We start from the raw sequence: 13,603 nt of genomic DNA on the forward strand, positions 1-13,603 counted from the left end.
TTTAATTTTCACTTTTTCCTGTTAATCGAACGGGATGTATAAATACGTCAAACGTAAACAATATCGGGTACTGGTAGGACATATGAATACGTCCTTGAAATATATGTTGCGCCCTGAAATGGGTGAGACATATATTTCCGAATAATAAAGGTATTAGTCAAAGGTATTAGTCATCCATTAGTCTCGATATGAATTTAAGACATGGAGGGAATCAGTATAATTTCGCTATTGAGAGTGGTGGATGTGTTCTGGGTGAGCAATAACGGGTACATACTTACACTTACCTACCTATTTTCGTATTATATATTATTTACTTATATTTTTTTATATCTCAACCTTTATATAATAGAAAAACATATAAAATTGATCCAATCATTAATAATTTGTCAGAAAAGTTTAAAAGTTTTTATGTATGTGAATGAGAAATATGCGTAAATGAATCTCTTTTATTATGGAAAGGGAATTTATCTTGGAAACAATATATATCTACAAAAAGAGCTAGATTTGGAATGAAGTTGTTTATTTTGAGTGAAAGCCAATCTGGATTCGTACAAAATATAATTTTATACACAGGCAAGGACACAAATTATGGTTCGAACTACCCACAAGAAAAACAATCAACAAGAATTGTTTTGGAGTTAACACATGACTTACTGAATAAAGGGTATAGAATTTACTTAGATAATTTCTATACATCAATTCATTTGGCTGAACTCTTGTGTCAAAACAATACAGACATTGTTGGAACAATGAGGATAAACAGAGTCGGAATCCCCAGTGAAATAAAAACAAAAAAATTACAGAAAAATGAACATATAGTGAGAATCAAAGACAAACTTATGGTTTTAAAATGGAAGGATAAAAAAGATGTATTGATGCTCAGTTCTATTCATAATGATGAAAAGATAATGATTGAAAAGAGAGGAAGAAGGCAAGAAAAACCGAATGTTGTCCTGGATTAATGGGGGGCATAGATTTGGGAGATGAAGTTATGGTGGCCTATACGGCTGCCCGTAATAGGGTAAAAAAATTTTATAAAAAAAATTTTACTACGATTAATTGATATGTGCTTCTTCAATGCATATATTATATACAAAAAAGATAAAGGTCATTTGGATCGATTACACTTTTTGATAGAGTGTGTAGAGAAATTGGTAGATAACAACATAGTGAAAACCCACCCAAAGACATCAACAAGCAGTTCTACATCTAAACCATCACAGTTAGTTGAAAGGCATTTTCCAGAACAAATAAAAGTGATATAGGAAAAACTAAATCCAGGAAATGCCGAGTTTGCTACAAAAAAGGTGTTAGGAAAGAATTTACATACTGGTGTCCAGATTGTAAGGTAGCACTATGTATCAACAATTATTTTAAAATATATCACACGGAAGTTGAGTTTTGAAATTTTTACATCTATATTTCAATTTTTTAAACTCAATATTTCTATTTTATTTGTGTGCTTTTGTTTATTGTTCTGTAATTGTTAACTTTTTTATATTTTTTATTGTGTATAGAAATAAGAAATATATATTTTTTGTAATCTTTATAATTGTTTATAAAATTTATTATTTTTTAATTCAATGTTTCCATTTTTTTGTTGGTATTCTTTTCTATTTGTTTGTAATTTTGTATTTTCACTTGTACTTTATATATAAATAAACGAAAAAATATATATTTCATTTATTTTAATTAAGTATAAATTTAAAAAATAATAATATAAAATTACGTCCACTGGGCTGACATATTGACACGTCCTAGTGAAAGAGTATGAGCCCGTTGTACGTTGCGTAATTAAAAAGGGAACTCCCTGGTTAACGGGAGTTAATATTAGTAGTAAGGAGTGAAACAGAAACATAAGGAAAAAAAGTTCTTTGAAGTATCACACCTTATTTTTTACTTGGAAATGTGTTTTTATACCAAAACTAGCTGTACCCGGCCATGCGTTGCTGTGGCTCAGTCTGGTTAAATGGAAAAGAAAGAAAAGAGAAAGCACACGTTTCTAATATGTTTAATTTCACAATGTTTTGTGGGTATACGATATTTTTTGTTATTCCATTATCTGTGCAGATATAGAGATTGTTTGCCGACTCTAGAACACGCAATATATAATTGTCTGTGTGTGAAGCAATCCGTTCTAGATCTAAACCCACAATTGGCCCTGAGCTTTGTTGATGGTGGTTGTACATTGAATTGGGAATTGCAATCTCTTACATTGAAATGGCATATCCATTGGAATCATAGGAATGTGAGGAGTGAGGACATCTTTACCTTTGAAAGGTCCTGTCAAGATTGATGCTTCTATGACGTTGCTCATATTTTTACTGTAAGCCGCTTGCTGTTGCAAACCTTTGGCTGGTTGATATTTGAAACATGATAATTAGCATTCTGATTTTCAATTGCAGCACGTACAGTGGCATCCCGGCAGATTGAGTGAATTCAAAAATTCTATTGGATAATTAACCACTTTATCTGCTTTCACAACAGTGTCTATGGACTTGTATGTGACTGCCTCACTTTGAATGTTAAACTGAAGAATATTGTTAAGTTCATAGACATCTTTGTTCTTGGCCACAATAATAGCTCGTTTACTTAGCCAATCGTGGGTCTTATAATTAATTTGAATACTAGGAAATACTTTTTCAACCAATTCTTCTGTTGACATCACTAAATTGCAGAAGTTATGAGGCAATAAAATTCGTCCTGAGATCAGATCAATTGGCACCTTTCCATTTCCGATTTCCAGCAATTGATGTGAGAACATCTCAGCTGATGGATTGTTTTGCAGCTGGACACACATATTTGTAGTTAATTTTAACATTCTTAAGTGTCGCCACAAAGTAGAGTATTTCAGGCAAGCATTTATTACATTTGCTGGTATTGATCAAGGAATTACAGGTAATGTTTGCCTGAAATCTCCTGCAAGCAATATTAATGCATTCCCAAATGGTCTGATGTTTCCACATAGATCTTGTAATGATCAATCAAGAGCCTTGAGCGATTGTTTTGTGCGCCATTGTGCATTCATCCCAAACAATAAGTCTGCATTTCTGCAATACTATTGCTATGCCGGATGCTTTGGAAGTGTTGCACATGGGCGTTTCAACGAATTGCATGTTCAATGGCAATTTCAAAGTGGAATGAGCAGTTCTTCCACCTGGTAGCAGTGCCGCGGCTCTTCCGGACGACGCAAGAGCTAAGGCCACGTCATTTTGGGATCAAATTGCTGCCAGAAGCAATCTAATTAGGAACGTTTTACCAGTTCCTCCTGGCTCATCTAAGAAGATTTCTCCAACCCTGTTATTGACAGTTTGCATTATTTGATCCCAATAGTTGAATATTTGATTGCACATACGACAAAATATCATCCATGTTGTAATTTTGTTCAGGACGCAATTCTACATCAAACGAAGCAGCAGCAGATGGATTCAGTGATGGCATTCCGAATTGATTGAGAACTTTGTCTGCAATTTCTAAGCACAAATCTTCAATCATTATCAAAATTGAAATGGAATTATAAAATTGGAAATTTGGAAATCGTAAATGGAACGTAAATCCAAAACATTAAAATGGAATTGTAAAATATTTAGTATAGTGTGTGTTGCTTTTATGTTCAACAGATGACGCTGTTTTTTGTGTTTGTTTGTTTTTTAAAGTATGTTTTTACCTGTCACAGGTGTGATATCTATATAATAGTAGGTATATAGAAACATGCGTGTATTTGAATGCAACATGGTGTCAAAATTTCAAAGCAATTGATGAAGAACTTTCAGAGATTTAAAACTTTGAACAAACGGACATTTACATTTTTATTTATATAGATGTTATCATAAAACCAGAGCAAAAAACAAAGGGTATCAGAGGCCTGTCTCCTGAAGGACACTGCTCAGGCGTGTAAGCTCATCTGCTCAACACTGTTTCCAACGAGGCCCCCAAGGATGGGTCTGGGATCAGGAAAGGAATGCTAACTGCTGAGAAGTAGACCCTTTCAATAAAAATGCATTCATGCCTGGCCAGTGTGGCTTAGTGGTTGGGCATCATGCCATACAACAGGATGTTGCTGGTTCGATTCCAGGTCAGGGCACATACGTGGGTTGCGGGTTCCATCCCCAATAAGGGGTTGTGCAGGAGGCAGCAGATCTATGAGTCTCTCTCATCCACGTTTCTATCTCTCTCCCCCTCTCCTTTCCTCTCTGAAATCAATAAAGACGTATTTTTCAAAAATAGACCCATCTCCAGTAAATACATGGTTCCTCAGGCTTTGAATTAAGAGAAAGTCTGTGACATTCTTCCTGTTTGAAAACATTTTCAGGTTATGAGTGAATAAATGAATGAACGGAAACCTAATTTAAAATGAAGTGAGGGCAGCAGGAGGCACTCTCAGCCCTCGCCCATCACAGGACCCGAAGGGAAGGACTTGTTGGTGATATTCCTCCCTCCACCCCCTCCAGGCCACTCCCGCCGTTGCTGGACAGACACCTCTGGCTGCCAAGGCTGCAGGCTCCCAATGTGCAGTTCTCGGTTGTTCTGGAATAAACCCATTTGCTGAGATACGCGGACTTTTTGTTTAGGTCCACGTACCCTTGTCACCTTGGACATGGAATTCTCTCCAGGAAGACACTTTAAATCCAGAGCTATCCCTTATTTTTTTGAATCATGCATGGTTGACTGAGATATAACTAATAACAGAGGTAATTCATTTTTTAATATAAAAAGCAATTCTTGTTTTAAAGGTAGGGATGAGAATTTCAGATATCAATAAAATTAAGGTAGCTGGTATGCATAATTTTAATCTAATGGCTTAAGATATCAGTTCTTCACCTGGACAGAAATATATTTCCTTCATAAAAAAAATAACCCAATAAAGTCCATCCCTGGTGGCATTGATTGAAAATAAAGTATACATATATTTGCTTAAACTTAATAATATCTCTGTTCTCATTTTTTATTTAGATGCTTCAGGTAACGTCTGATAATTATGAACAAAGATTACAAAACAGGTTATTTCTTATCTTCTAGAAGTTAACCGACTAAGTGAACAAAGAAACCACTCTGTAGGTGGTTGTAAACATTGCAAAATGAATCATTGCACATCTCCTCTACGCTGCACAGAGGAAGCTGTGTGTAACTCTCCAGGCAAAGCAGTGAGCTTCTATGTGGCCTTTATGCTTCTTGGATTCTGCTCTCACCATCCCCAGGTATAGGTATGGTGAATGCATTGCTCACATTATAAGACGCTAAAATACAAATTGACCGAACGCTGTGACACACACTGACCACCAAGAGACAGGCACTCGATGCAGGATCTGACCCTGGTGGTCAGCGCACTCCCATAGGGGAAGCACTGCTTAGCCAGAAGCAGGGTTCACGGCCGGCGAGCACAACGATGGTGGTGGGAGCCTCTCCCACCTCCTGGGCAGCACTAAGGACCCTTTGGGGGATGCCTGACTCTCGGCTTAGGCCTTAGGGGTCCTGGACTGTGAGAGAACACAGTCTGGGCTGAGGGACTCCCCTCCCAGTACACAAATGTCCTACACTGGGCCTCTAGTCTATAATAACAAAAGCATAATATGCTAATTAGACAAATATCCTTCCAGACATCCTTATTTCTGGACAAAGCAGCAGAGGCAGTCAACAGCAGCAGTAGGCAGGGACCAAGGCCCTTGTATGAATTTAGTGCACCAGTCCTCTAGTATTTATATAAAAAGCTAAGTGACTGACATCCATCCGTCAGACCATCACACCTACTGACCGACCAGCTGGTACATAGGATGCACACTGGCAATTTAAAAATAAACATTGACTCGTGCATGCATGATACATATAAAGCTCTCACTGGTGCCAATCGCATTCATATTTTCCATCTATCATTGATCATGGTTGCTCTGATTCTAAAATATCCCCATCTGACACTGACCTCCCATTTAAATTAATTCAAAGACAGTTTCCTGTGATGCCAGCATTTGAGATGACTATTAATAAATCACAAGGACAAACTCTAGACAAAGTAGGAATATTCCTATCTGAACCCATTTTTGCACATGGTCAGTTATAATTGCTTTCTCTCAAGTTCAAAGAGCATGTGATGTTAAAGTTATAGTTGTAAATACTTCATCACAAGAGAAATCAGTCAAGCACTCTGAGTTTTCACTCTTAATGTGGTAAACAGGGAGATATTAGAATAAGTTTAATCAATGTATCAGTCATTGTATCAATGTTGTTTTCATATCACATCTTTGTTGTTGTTATATCATGTTGTTATTGTTTATTTATTAGGGGCCTGGTGCATGAAATTGATGCACAGGTAGGGTTCCTAGGCCTGGCTGGCAATCGAGGCCAATCTGTGGGGTGATCAACAGGGCAATCAGAAGGGGAAGCGGGGACAGCTTGCTGGCATCCACCTTGGCTGGCCAGGGGCCTGGGAGCTGGGAGCAGTTCCTGCCTTCAATGTCTGCCCACTGGTGGTCATTGAGCATCATACCAACTGGTCATCTGCCAGTTGTTCCACCATTCAGCTAATGTGCATATTAGGCTTTATAATATAGGATTAATTTATATATTATTTTCATATACATTTTACTAATTTTATTTCATCTCTGAAAATTCTATTATAAAGGGTGAATAGTGATATTAAAATATTTCTTCTAATTAATTTCCTTTTAATGTGCATGAATTTTTGCACCAGGCCATTAGTTTACTAATGGTTGTTGATAAACTGGATCATTTAAATGCTATTGGCTCTTTAATATGATTTGCATTGGAACAAATAGAGAATATTACCTTGTATGCTTTGGATTTTATTCCTTCAGTAATAAATTTTTCAGTTCTAAAAAAAAAAAAATCACTCTATTTAACAACCTTTGATAGATTAGAAAGTTCAGCCAACATAATCAACATATGACTGAGAATTCTGTTGGAACATATTGGTTTTACTTAATGTTTGTTTATTTATTTATTTATTTATTTTTCTAACACCTGTGCAATAGAGCAGCTAAAAACAACACTATTTCTCAATAACAAGATAGGATATCCTGAGTTTATTCATGTCTCTTATTCTAGGTTAACATTTTCATTTGTCTTCAACCTGATGTTTTTACTTTCCTTTAGGCCCTCCCTTACACTATTTCACAGAGGTGTGTTCAGATTTCAGACAATAAAGGAAATGGAATACATGGAAACAGGATAAAGTCATATGGGGGAAAAAATGCAAATAGAAAGATCATCTTTGTTTATATGTGAAGATGACCCTTCTGGCAAAATTAACTATTACGTTTTTCAGTAAAACTATTTAGTTTTTGTTTGTTGTTTTTTACTTTTTTGGAATAAACAATAAAATAACTAGAGTGTAGAAATAAAGAAGAAGGCAAACAGAGTTCTCAAGAACATGTCAGTTAGAGGTTTAACTAAGTTACACACAGCGCAGCAGTAGTTCCATCACATCTGTCCCAGCTTAACAAAACGGAGAAAGAAACTGAAAATGTGAGGAGTGAAGATCGGTTAAGCCCTGGGAAGTTTAGTTTCCAGATGGCAATGGGAGGCCCTGCTGCAGCCGCAGTGGAAGGAGGCCCCCGTGTGCGAAATGTTCACTTCACAGAGCGTCCCAGCGCACGGGCCTTGCACCAGTTATTGTAATTAGTCCAGGGGGAGAGGCTTCGCTGAGCGGAGAAGCTGTGGTTCAAACTGGGAGTTAGTAATTATTTTTAAGTGATATTTGCTTTGAGGAGGGAATTGTATCTCAATGTCACAGAAGGATGGAAAATTAATCAATGCTATTTCAAATTGATAACTTTGAACATGAACACATGAATTTGAAGCTAAGCCAAAGCAGAATTAAACAGCTCAAGGGAACATATCACCTAAGAGACACAAAAATTACTTGAAATTCAGGATAAGGGGATTTAGTTATATTATACCTGGATATCATCAAAATCTTCCTAAATGAATTTATTTGAAGCAAATATCTCAACAATGTTCATTTCTATTAGTTTTTCCTCATTTTTTAGACTGTTTTCCATGTTTGACATATTTAGTTTTATTATAGATAAAATTACATTTTTTATTAATCTACTAGAGGCCCGTCGCATGAAGATTTGTGCAATAGCCTTCCTTCCCCTGGCTGCCTGCCCCAGTTTTTCTCTGGCACCGGGACCCAGGTCTTTGCTCTGGTTACCACCTTTCGTCTTCACTCCCAAGGGAGCCTTCTCCATTCAGGCCAGAGTGCTGCTCCTGTAACTCCCTCCACCCCCTCTCCTCTCCTCATAGCAGGCATCTGACTCCATGCCTGCTTATGCAAATTAACCCACCATCTACGTTGGGTTAATTTGCATACTCACTCCTGATCGGTTGGTGGGAGTCATGGAGGTACAGTCAATTTGCATATTTCTCTTTTATTAGTGTAGATTGTGTTTTGACTTATTAATTTATCCTTTATACTGAATTGCATATCCCATTTGAGTATTTATAATGTTTGAGGGCAAAACATAGTACCCTCGTTCTTCTAAGCAGGGGTCTTCAAACTACGGCCCGCGGGCCACATGCGGCCCGCAGAGGAGTCTGATCCGGCCCGCCAGGTTTTTTGGGCAGTGAGCGCAGCCGAGGTGTTACAGTAGGAATTAGTAGTTCGTATAGTCCGGCCCTCCAGCTCTCTGAGGGACCGTGATCTGGCCCCCACTTTAAAAAGTTTGAGGACGCCTAATGTTACTAGAATTTTAAACTTTCAGATAAAGGCTTTAATACAAGTTATAGGTATTCATATACACTTGATCTAGACTGTACATTGGAAGCTAGTATTGCCCAGAACCAGAAACACAGCAGCAGTAATTTTAGAGATTAAAAAAGAAACAAGCAAAGTGCTCCAGAAAAGGAGGGCACTGTGATTTCTGTCTTTGTTAATCCTCACCCAAGGCTACTGTTTCTATCCGCCTTAGAGCAAGTAGAAAGGAGGGCAGGAGAGCTAGAAAGAGAGAAACATTGATGGGGAGAAACACACCCTGACCAAGGCCAGGGATCCAACCTACAACCCAGGTACGTGCCCTTGACTGGGAATCAAACCCTCAACCCTTGGGTGTACAGGCTGACGCTCTAACCACTGAGAAATACCAGCCCGGGAGGGAGTGCTACTATGAGCAGTAGGTTGGAAATTGGAAGAGATAGTCCAGTAATTTCAAATCAGACTTTTGAATAGTTCTAATATCTTCTGAAGGAGCACCATTACAACCGTCAGAATATGAAGAAGCACAGGCTGTGTCTGTGAGGAACATGGCGCCCCCATTCTGACTTGACCATGAACTGTGTCCCTCCTGTCAAGTGCTCAACAAACAAAGGCGGGCACAGAGAGGAGCAGACAGCGTGCTTACTGTGCAGGTCTGTGTCCTGGATGATGGCCGCCTCCACGTCCGCCCCGGCCACCACGGTGCAGGTGAAGGGCTGCTGCAGCAGTGCACTGAGCTCGCCGAAGGACCTCTGCCTCTGCAGCTGCCCCATGTAGACCAGCTTCCGGACCTTCTTCTGTAAGAGAGGAGGGGGGTGGGGGGCCGCTTAGGTCACAGACACACCGCTCCTGCGGAAATGCTGCCCACAGCCCTGTGTGCGGGGTTTAAACTGCACTGCCACTTCCTGCGACCAGAGCACACCTCTCCCAGCTGTGAGCTCTGTGACATCCGTGGACCACTGGGCTGGAGGAAGCTGGAAGCACTGCCACTCAGTGCAAACTGCGTGTTTGCATCTGCCCAGGTGCTTAGGCAATGCTGGACTCAGTCCGTTCCTCAAGGCCCGAGGCCAGCATTGTAAGCATCGCTCACCTGGTGTGTCACCTCCGACTCAGGGATGAGTTGGTGAGAGGCAAGATGAAAAAATAAGGAAAGGAACCGTAAGAAGAGAGGGTAGCCCCCGGGAAAGAAGGTGAGAGGAAATCTAAAAGGGGCCACAAGCCAGGATCTGCCTGGGAGGTGTGTCCCTCTTACAACCAGCGTCCACCGCCTGCAGGTCGCCGGCACAGCAGAGCGCTGGGCTGCAGGGACCAGCAGGGAGGTGCCTGACCAGCCAGCAGCTCAGCCCAACTCCCCGCCGCCCCCCTTCTGCCCCTGAGCACTGCACAAACCCGCACCGCACAGACCCGGCCCGCGCCTCTCCCCCACGTGCAGGTTCTGGAAGGCACCATCCCGTCTTCCCCAGGCATGTGCCCCGGCCAGATGCCCGCAGCGCCCCTGCAGCAGGCCGGGCATGGAGCTCAGCCTCTGGCTGTGATGTTCCTGCAGGGCTTCGGCAGGCAGTTCACTTTGTGTCTCCTGAGTGAACACACAGTGAAATTCCTGGCCATGTGTTATGTGTGTTTCAGCCAACCTGATGCCTCATAGTCATACTTTGTGGTGATAACTGGCATTTTTCTGGTAAATAAAGACGTTCAGAGTCTTTCAATGTGCTCATTGGCCATTAGGCTCACTGGTCATTGATATTTGGTCACAACTCAGTATATCTGACAGCTCATCTTACATTCTGGTACAACTCACCTTACAACTCAGGTGTGGGGAGCCTAACCAAAAAGAGTGAAAATATTGAACGGAAATGTCGCAAAGGAAGACACACAAATAATGTAGCGAATGAGCAGTGGAAGGATGCTCAGCACCCTGTGTTCCCTGGCGTAGGTTAATAGGGTAAAGAGAACTCGAGGATTTGGAACTCACCACTCGTCTTGGATGTAATCTCACGAGTCCTACAATATCTCTGTAAATGTTACAGTGTCCAGAATTAATATAAACCACGAAAGGAATTACAGTTCCACTCTCCACTATCACTGCAAACAAAAGAGATAGTTTATTATTCACACACTCTTCTCTGTAAACAGTGCCATGCTAATGCCAAACTGCCAATGGTTTACCCACTGGCTTGCACAGTCCCCGAGTGGGTCACATCCCGAGCCTGATGGAGTGGGTTAGCACTCTCCTTTCTCTCTTGGCAGGGTTAAAGCAAGGTCCTACATGAGCCATAAATTCTATAAATCCCTGAGCTCCACTCTTTCACCTTGAAAATGGCAAAATTAAAAATCCCATTCTATACGCAACGTGGGGTAATTAAGTGATATAAAGTACTTAGTACGATGGCTGGCACCTACGGTGGTATTACATAGTAAATCATGCTGTTAATATCATTATTTTTTGCTCAAATTTGTGAAGCTACCCTAAGATCAAGATCTAGTTGAAGGTGAACTGGATAACTATATATATAAAAACCCAGTGACCTTTACACCAGAACCACCAGAACTGGTCTCTATGAGGCACACTGACCACCAGGGGTCAGACGCTCAACACAGGAGCTGCCCCTGGTGGTCAGTGCACTCTCACAGCAGGAGTGCCCCTCAGCCAGAGGCTGGCGAGCACAGCGGTGGTGGGGAGCCTCTCCGGCCTCCATGGCGGCACTGAGGAGTGGCGAGCCAAGGATAAGGAGCGAGCAGGCGGGTGGTTAGGAGCGAAAGGTCCCGGATTTCAAGAGAGCATAAGCCTGGCTGAGGGACACTCCCCACCCCCATGCGTGAATTTTGTGCATGGGGCCTCTAGTATCTTTCTAATTAGCCATGTACTGATTAAAAAGCAATCGGAATAAAAACCTCCTGATATACATAACATTTTGAATTATCAATATAATTTAATTTAAATAATAAAATCAACTAGTCATGCATAAATTAAAATTGCTATTTCAAATTGGCTTTTATTTTGTTCATTTTGTAGCATATCAATATTTTTTCTGCAAACCCTAAAAGTAATAGAGAAGACATATGTATAGACACATGATTTTTCAAAGAGTGGTATTTTATTGTGTAAATGTACCACAGAACTTTTATAATTAAAAAAATAAAAATTTTGATTATTCAAAGGTTTTATTGACTCCGCCCTATACTGTTTCCCACACCCAAAAACTGCTGGCGACATGCAGTCAGCTCCTTGCCCTTCCCTCAGGGGACATAGAAAATGACACACAACATGAAAAGACCCAGAGGATTATAACAAAACTTTAATTGAAAAGATTTAGTCATGGACTACACAGATGACATTGTATTCATTATTTTTAAAGGTCAGATTCATTCATGTTCAGCCAAGAAAGTTGATTTGTATTTAAAAATCAGGCTTTAAAGATCCCCAAAATAATTCAGACTGACATTCTAAAACACTGTAAGAAGTGCAAACTTGATTTTATCCTAAGCGTAAGTAATAGGGAGAAAAAAAGAATTCAGAGACAAATATGGGGCGTTCTTCTTTTGCATCTCTGTTGGTTATCACAGGCCAGGAAATACCCCAAGCCTAATAAACTATTCTATCCCAATCGCCTTTCCCTTTGGAAGAAGCAGGCAAAGGACAACACCTTCCTGGCTGTCTATATCATCACTGGGGCAGTGCAGGGCCTGTTTCCATGGAAACTAGTGATTGGAAAGACAGTCGCAGGACATCTTCTAAACTGGGCAAAGCCAGGCCCTTGGCAGAGGCCTGCGCCGATTTGGGAAAAGGAGTGTGTCTGGGACCAGGAAGGTGGGCGCAGCTCCAAGCAGGTCACATGTTCACTGTGAGGCACAGAGGACACAGGGTCTGGAAGTGCGTGCACCCTTCTGCGTAGACGTAAAGATGTTTGCCTTGCCGCCTGCTCCTGAGTATGCTTTGTGTTCTACCAGGACCCCTCACTTGGGGGATCACCTTATTTCTAACAATTTGGGCACTCATCCGGGATACTGTCTGTTGCCACAAAGAAAATGGACCCCTCTCCTGAAGAGGTATACCCCGCTGCCAAGTTGCCACAGTCTTGGTGACGAGGAACAGCCATTACCCCTGGGCCAACCATGAGCTCGGAATAGAGAGTCAGCCAGCCACACGGGAAGAGCCCAAGCAAGACCCACCACAACCAGTGACCTCAAGCATGAGCAGGTGGGAAATGGACTGGGTACTGCTTTGGTGATTGGGTGTCCTCAGAGGTCGGGCGTATGTGCCTGGAATGTGTCTTGGACAAAAGCAAGTATGGAGTTCTGATCTGTGGTTCCATTCTCCTGTGAGGGAAGTAGCCAGAGAGGGACCAAGCAGATCTCGGGGAGCACGAGCAACCTCCAACATGGGAGTTGCGTACATAGTCACAGGGGACCAGCCATGGATGGGAAACAGAAATTCTAGGCCTACGGAATACATTCCCCTGAATGGTCCATTGGGAGAAGGCTGAGGTTCTGGGGAGACGAGTTCCCAAGCAGGGACAGGGACATTGCTCTTGGCGTGAACTTTCAGTGTGTGCGGCTGTAGAGAGGGCGTTGATGTTTTATGTCTGCTTTTTTGTGGTTGTTTAATTAGCTAGTGAAATTTCTGTCTGTATGTCTGTGATGCAATTTTTGCTTACTTTTAGAGAATTTAATTTGCTCTTCCCTGATTTATGATTTTGCTGTGCATGGTTAAAATGTTATGATTATAAGATTAAGGGGGCACTCGCCTTGTTTCTAACACAGGAAGGAACAATGTGACGAAGGCGCCTATGGTGCTTCTCTCAGGGGAGTTTCCAAACATGTTTTCCTCACAGGTTGATCAGTTTGCTTCCATATGTTGTTAAGAAAGATCCCGGTTAGGAAGGAGTTTGCACT

At 41.1% G+C, this 13,603-nt stretch overlaps 1 protein-coding gene across 1 annotated transcript in view; it reads right to left on the bottom strand.

The window, feature by feature from the left end:
• Nucleotides 1-13,603, bottom strand: part of CNBD1 (cyclic nucleotide binding domain containing 1) — a 195,244-nt gene that overhangs the window by 49,567 nt on the left and 132,074 nt on the right. The window contains exons 9-10 of the mRNA XM_036437339.1: nt 10,683-10,792; nt 9,357-9,507 (exon numbers count right to left, since the gene is read on the bottom strand). Coding sequence (XP_036293232.1) covers nt 9,357-9,507; nt 10,683-10,792 — 261 coding nt within the window. The remainder of the gene's footprint in view (nt 1-9,356; nt 9,508-10,682; nt 10,793-13,603) is intronic.

This window comes from Pipistrellus kuhlii, unplaced genomic scaffold (genome assembly GCF_014108245.1).
Source record: "Pipistrellus kuhlii isolate mPipKuh1 unplaced genomic scaffold, mPipKuh1.p scaffold_m20_p_14, whole genome shotgun sequence".
NCBI lineage: Eukaryota > Metazoa > Chordata > Mammalia > Chiroptera > Vespertilionidae > Pipistrellus > Pipistrellus kuhlii.